We start from the raw sequence: 7424 nt of genomic DNA on the forward strand, positions 1-7424 counted from the left end.
GCCTTCTCCTTTCATTTCGTTCTCCTCTGCTGTGACTGCACATGTGACTGCAGTTGCATGTGTTTGAGCTAACTATATTTTTCATTTCATCAGAATAGTAAATTAGCTCCAAAAGTAGGTATCGCATGATCCCAAAATTGATCACTAGTTTGGGGAAAATAATCAAATTTCTTAAAAATATGTTAAAATAATTTGATGTAAATTTGATGCAACTTTCATGTCTTCCTCATTATTCAGTTGTTCATAGCACAATCCAGGATCCGTCTCCTCCTCTGCCTAAAAGATATTAGACATGTGAGGATTTACCCAAAAGCAAGTCCTGCTGGGCAGAGTGTAGGTTCACAGGCAGATACAGCTTTGCTTTTTCTTGGTGTGTTATCAGTGACAAGCCACCAGAATTCTGTTACTGTTGTCATCTGATTTCTGTATATTGGGCCAGGCAGTTTTCCTGTTGAGCACAGAGCTCAGACAGAACAAGGCTGACCTGCCACAAACATGCTGGGTGAACAAGGGACAGACTCACCCACCGGCCTTTCTCAGCCTCTTCCACAAGTACCTGATGAATGAAACTGGGCTGAAGATAGCTGTTTGCTGCATAACGAACTACAGGGTTTATAGTGGAAGATGTAATACAGAAAAGGTTCCTCTACTGACTGAACCAGGCTCATTGTCATCACTGCCTTCACCCATCAAGATCATTTTCCTCTTCCTGCTATCAAAGACCCCCAAAACCACAGGTCCTCATCCCCTGACAGCCTGTCTTTGTTACAGGCTCTTCAGTTCTATCCCTCTATAGCAAGTACTTGGCTTCCATTACCATGGGCTCTAAACACTTCACAGTGTCTTATTGTATGATCCTTGCACACAGCTGGGGAGCAAGGAGTTGCTGCAATCCATATAGTGTACAAAGATGAACTGTGTAGCTATTGGAATGAGTTCATGTCATCTTGATTGAAATGAAGATGCACAGAAGCAGCTCTGCTAGAATAAATAGCAATCTTCATCAGGCAGGTACAATGATGCCTTCTGCTGGTATAGCTGGGATCGGAAGGGCTTTTTTCCTATAGTCAAAGTCAAAGTTATGCCCTGGGTTGTATGTGAGTTCAGTTCCAATCTCTCCATCGTTCATGCACTCCCTGGTCTCAGACCAGAACTGTAACCTCTTAGCAGTAATCCGTTAGCTAGTTTTGCAGTGTTCAAACACAGTAACGTTGAGCTTCCCTTCCCTTTCAGTGAAGGGAAATAACAGGAACCTCCATGGAGGCAAACTTATTTTTCCTTAAAATTCACCAAGGATCATCAGGGGAAGTGTCCTGTGACTGAAGGGCATCTGCTCAGATCTTAGTTACAGATGTCTCCTCCAGAGCTAGCAGAATAGCAGGAGCTGGAGAGCCCTGCTCAGTCTCTGACTGACAAGTGCCCACGAAACAAGACCCTCCACCGGACCTGGAATCAATTAGCTACCTCAGAAAAGGTTTGAGTCCTCTTATGGGTGGGATTCCACAGTTGCAGAGAAAAAAATCTCTGGTGGTGTTCATATGTGGAATTATTCTGAAGTTGATCTGTGTCTACTCTGCTAATGTCTGTGCCCTCTTTTCACTCATGTTGCAGGGATCAGCTGTGGAGTGCCTCCACCTTTAGAAAATGGATTTTATTCAGCTGAGGACTTTTTTGCTGGCAGTACCGTTACCTATCACTGCAACAATGGCTACTATTTGTTGGGTGACTCCAGGATGTTGTGCCTGGACAATGGGAGCTGGAACAGCATTTCACCATCTTGCCTTGGTGAGATGTGCCATACGTGTGGCTGCATGGGCTGATGATCTTGCACTTGTCCTGTGCCCTTGGGTTTGGGTGGTACTTCATTCTGAAATTGTGAAGGCTGACCAGAGCCTCAGAAATCACACTCCAAAATACATTTTCTGAAATACCATGCTCAACATTGTGTGAACAAAACTACATTCTGGCACCTTTCTCTGTTGATCCTCTCATATGCCCTGCACCCTGTACTTAATAAGCCTGAATTGCACTCCCAGCCTCTCTCCTTCCAAGTTCGTTTAGCCCTGGAGTCCTTGCATTCTCTGATTCTAACCTGTGCATTTCCCTGTGCTTCAGCACACTGTTCTCTGACCAGGTTCTTTTAGATGTTCCACAGGTGGAAGTTTTAATTTTTAATATCAAATGTACTTATTTGAAGACAGTTGATGCTGCACAGGATTTCTGATTTAGCAGAATGATACAAAATATACTGCATAACACAATACAAATAAATACAAGTTACACTTAGCAAAATACAGAAATTTCAATACACAGTTCAATCACAATACCAGTGTGTTTCCCATTACCAGTCTCTGTAATACGCTCACCATCACAACATTGGGCAACACCAGCAGCCGGGAATGAATACGTGGGTTGAAGCCAGCTCAAGGCCATTGCTAGTTTGGTTTTTATACTCTATGTTGGCCTGAGCCACGTATTCAGTTCTGCCTCCCATGCTGGTATGGCTAATTCAGGGAAACATTCACACTCTTTTAATGAATTTGGGGAGAAGCATTTACACCATCAGTTGATTCACTCAACTGCTGTTAGCTGTTTGCCTAAAACAAAGGCCACCTTCCTGTCCCCTTGTGTTGAGCCAACTTCTTCGTAACAGCAGCAGTCAGTTACACCTCACATTATTCTCTGAGCTTTGCGGGCAGATCACCTTTGCCTTCTTCCGTTGTGAGGGCTTATTGGTCAGTCAATCACCCACGCCTGTCGGCAAGCAGCAGCAGCATTGAGAGGGCTCAGAGTGCACTTGTGGACATGGTTCATATAGTTGCCACACCAGAACTTACTTGTGGTCAGCTGGGTCTGATGTACCAGATGCAGCTGAGGGACCTGAAAGGTGAGACAGACCAGCATTGTACTGTGTACAGAGGACTGGGTGTGACTGTTCTTGCTGGAATCCACTAGCTAGTTGTACTTGGATTGCTGCTGTCTTAGTCATGCCTAACATGGGAGTTGCGGGGTAACAACCTGGCAAGATCTGTGTTTGATTTGACTCTTAATTTTATGTGGCTATAGCACTAATATTTTCAGTCAAGACAGTCAAGACAAGCAAAAGAAAGCCCCACAGTCTTTTAGTTCTACCAAAATTCATTTTGGAGTACGATCCACCTGGTTTCATAGCATCCTGTCTACCAGGACCCCTTCAGAACCTCCAAACAGACGGTCCAGTCTGTTGCTCCTCTCTTGGCTTTTCTCCTTTGCACTTTATACCAAGGCCTAAAGACGAGCAGGCTCAGAGCAGATGCTGCAAGGCTGACCAAATAATTTAATGTCCGTGCAGTAGGAAGCACGATGTTGAGAAGGAAAAGCCCAGTGCCTCACCTTCCAGCTTGCCTGTCTCTCATAAAGCAGAGTAGACTGAGGGGAAAATGAAAATGAGTGGCTTTGGCACCCTGACCCACCCTTTACCTTTCTGATTCACGGTCCAGGCAGGTGCTAACAAGGCCTGTGCCCTGGGGTGTTCCTTCTGCTCTGTTATGGAACTGATTGATAGTGTCATTCACTCTTCCTTGCCTTGCAAGACATAACAGGAGGAGCAGTCATTCCAGTTCTGCTGTGGTAGCACTTTGCATTCTCCTGGCACTTGTGTAACTGGCAACTGTTTTGACTTTAATGTGCAGTTTTCATCCTACATGTCAGAAAGAAACTCCTTTTCTTTCCAGAACATTGTCGGGTTCTTTTCATGCTGGCCAGACTCATTCAGTAGTGAAGAATAAACACACCAATTCAGTACACTTTGTTGCTTTTTTAACCAAGTTGGTTTTTTGCCTGGAAATGGGCAAAGAACTCCAACTATATGTCTGCGTGGTATACCCTGTTCAACAGCTGTCCTGTAGCAGGGTTTTTAAACGAGGAATGTTTTTAAAGGGTTTTTAAACAGAAATTTAAAGCAGATGCTTATTACAAATACCACGCTATAGACATATTTTTTTTTGTTTCTTTGTTGTAGATGTTGATGAATGCGCTGTGGGATCAGACTGCGACGAGCATGCATCTTGTCTCAACACGAATGGATCCTATGTTTGCACTTGCATCCCTCCTTACACAGGAGATGGTAAAAAATGTACAGGTATGGGAAGGAAGAACATCAGGCTGGCCTTTCCAGGGTTCTGTGCAGGCCAGTATCCTGCCACCCACTATGGAGGACAGTTGCCAGTCACTGATACCTAGGGAGGGACAGGGCAGGCATGGTCTCATCTGCAGGTCACTTTGGCCTGAATGAGGCTGCGATGAAGTGTCTCCTTTTGTTTCTTGAGCACACATCTCTCCCTATGAAGACAGCTGTCATTGGGATTCCCCTCTGAGACATACACACATGCAAAATCCTCTTGCACACGGAGCACGTGTGCTGAGCACCTGGGAAGGCTGCATGCCACTATGTGTCACTTCTCAGAGCAGAGCTGTGCGGCGAAGAAATATTTGAATACAGGCACCCGAGTAGGGCTTGAGCTGCCTGAGGAAACAATAGGCAAGGTAACTTCGCATGAAGATGACAACACAGTGGCATAGGTTGGGATAAAAGTTAGCTGAGCTGATTTCACGTTCAGGGCTGGACATGCTGGAATGGTCTTCCCCTCACAGAGGGAAAGTTGACTGCAAGATGTGTTTGCTTCTGACACTGAATGTAAATGCAGTTACAGAGGGCTCTTCCATATCAAGATTAGCTTACTTGCACAAGTCTTCAGTGCCTGTCACTTTTACATATAGAACAGACAAAAGCTGGTAAAGCTGTAAACTACTTATGAGTGTTTTCCACGTGCTCTGCCTTCCTATTTTCAGAAAATTCCTGAGGATATCTTTTGCAACTTTTTTATAAAACCTGGTACTTAGTTATGTTATTGATAGTTTCTCTCTTCCTTCTCAGAACCGGTGAAGTGCCGTAATCCAGGAAATCCAGAGCATGGCCATTTATATGGGGACACTTACAGTGTTGGCAGTGAAGTAACGTTTTCCTGTGAGGAAGGGTTTCAGCTGATAGGAGTGACTAAACTTACATGCATGGAGTCTGGAGAGTGGAGCCACCCAATACCGTATTGTGAAGGTGTGGTTCCTGGGGAGAATGCATACTGTAATGTGTGTTGTCAGAGAGATGGACGGGGGAAAGTAGTAGGCTCTAAAAGCCTTTAGAGACCACAGCAGCTAATGAAACCCTGTCCTAGCAGACCTGGGTCTCACTGTTGAAGTCTCTGTTGTCTTAAGAGATTTAACCACCAGCTGAAGCTTTTCCAACAGTTGTCATATTCATAGTGGTACTCTTTTATGCAGATACCCTAAAGCGTCAAAGGTGTAGACTCATCTCATTTTAATGCAAGCATTAAAAGTGTCTTTATTTTCCACCCAGCCTCCTGTTTTCAAGGAACTTGTGGGAACTTAATGTCTTAAAGATCATTAACTGTGTTTCAGTGGATAAAAAGCAACCAGAGAGGACAGGCTGGTGCATGTACATATACATGGTATAATTGCAGAAAATGTTTCTTTAGGAAACCAGTACTAATGAGGTGGAGCAACAGGGTAAAATGAAGGGGTGGCAAAGACAATGTCAAAAAAGAACAATTACTTTGTCCATGAAGAGGGGTGGATATGGAGTCGTCTTGACAGTCAAACCTGTGGTTTGTAGAACACTTCCAACTACCTATTGCCAATTAGTCCAATTTCTGAGTAAGGTGGAGTCAGATAAAGAGCCCTAAATGTCAGTTATAGCTTAGTCAAGAACCCAGTGTTACCTAGGACTTCATGCCTCTTCAAACCTATTTAGAGAAAACAAAGCAAATCCTTTTTTTCTGTTCTTTTTTATTTGTGTTGTATCAACCTATTTTGTGATCCTGTCTTTTTAAAGCTATATCCTGTGGTACTCCAGTTATTCCAGAGAACAGTGCCATTTGGGGCTCAAATTTTACATACCACAATAAGGTGGTGTACAGGTAGGAATTTAGTATGTTTAAAGTGCTATATTAATAACTGATTGAGTGTCTGGCAACAAATGAGAGTATGGCTGAACTGAGAGGGTGGTTGAAGTGAAGGAGAGGAAAAAGATGGGATTAAAGTAATGGAAACACATTTGGTTATAGCTGTGGCTATTCACTAGCAGAGCTAAATGTTTACTCCAGTACTACGTCTCTGTGCCCTGCAGTGAAAGATGGTGTATGCAGGTGTGGATGAGGAGAGAAAAGGGATGGCTGATTACGTTGTGCATAAAAGGCTGTGTGTTTGATAGCACTTCTTTTCTTCTAACTCAGATGCAATGATGGATACAACTTAGTGGGTGAGAAGGAAATTCTGTGCCTTGCCAGTGGCATTTGGAATCATCCTCCCCCCTCCTGTGAAATGGTGACTTGTCGTAGCCCACAGGATATCAGCAATGGAAAATACACACTCACTGGCACAACCTACCTTTCCTCTGTATCGTACACCTGTGACAATGGATACAGGTAAATGCAGGAACATTCCTGAGCCACATGTAGGCAGCGTGCTTGCTAGAAGGTCTAACTTTTGTCTGAAAGAGTCAAAGCTGGGATCATTGCTCAGAAAGATAACATACTACAATAGAATTTAAAAAGACTGCTTTATGTCTTGAAGGTTTTTTCTGTATTTCATCCTAAATTGGAGCAGTTCAAGGTCATTCAGTATTTGAGATACATATATATATATATATATATATATATATGCAATGCTGATTATATGTAAAACCTGTCTTCTGGCCCAGCCATCAAGCTCAAAGACTTTTTTGAATATTCAGAAAAATAGTTGTCATTATTTTGAAAGTTCTCATTTGTCTTTAAAGATTATCATACCCCTAGAGCTTTAGCACATGCCCAGTATTATTCTTGCTATTGTTTTACAATGCCTTTGGTGAAAGAACCTTCCGGAAGTTACGAATTTACTCCTTGAACTCTTTGTATTTATTCTAAGCTTTTATTCTGTTTTAAGCAATTATATTGGAAACACATTTTTAATATACTGCAATTAAAAATTAGTACAGTAATGCTATATCTAAGGGTGTGGCTCCAAGTGCAAGTTTCTACCTCTCCTGATAGCTGCTTATACCTCTAGCAGACTTACTCTGACATAAGCGGTCTCATATGGACCTGTTTAGGTCTGAATTTTTTCTGTATTTTTCTGCTGCAAGCATTCCCTTGTCCAGATGCAGGCAGGCAGGTGAAGTGTGTTCCTTTGGTGAATGTTTTAATAATGTTAATACAAATGGATACCTCAGCTGCAGTCCAGTGTAGTGTTAAGTCATAGATCCACAGTGTGGGCTTATCTGTACCCCACTAAACCAGGCAGTGTCTTTACCAAGGTCAGTGAGTTTTTTGACTATGGGCTTATGACGTATAGGCAGCAAATACCACATCAGTTGTCACTCTTCCCCTTTA

General features: G+C 43.0%; 1 protein-coding gene across 1 annotated transcript in view; it reads left to right on the forward strand.

Annotated features, from left to right (window-relative positions):
• The window catches only part of LOC104626001 (sushi, von Willebrand factor type A, EGF and pentraxin domain-containing protein 1-like), a gene marked incomplete at both ends in the record, with an annotated part of 17830 nt that overhangs the window by 1352 nt on the left and 9054 nt on the right, over positions 1-7424 (forward strand). The window contains 5 exon segments of the mRNA XM_010293807.1: positions 1612-1785; positions 4001-4120; positions 4916-5092; positions 5888-5972; positions 6288-6479. Of these exon segments, the coding sequence (XP_010292109.1) occupies positions 1612-1785; positions 4001-4120; positions 4916-5092; positions 5888-5972; positions 6288-6479 (748 nt within the window).

Source organism: Phaethon lepturus, unplaced genomic scaffold, assembly GCF_000687285.1.
Source record: "Phaethon lepturus isolate BGI_N335 unplaced genomic scaffold, ASM68728v1 scaffold969, whole genome shotgun sequence".
Classification (NCBI taxonomy): domain Eukaryota; kingdom Metazoa; phylum Chordata; class Aves; order Phaethontiformes; family Phaethontidae; genus Phaethon; species Phaethon lepturus.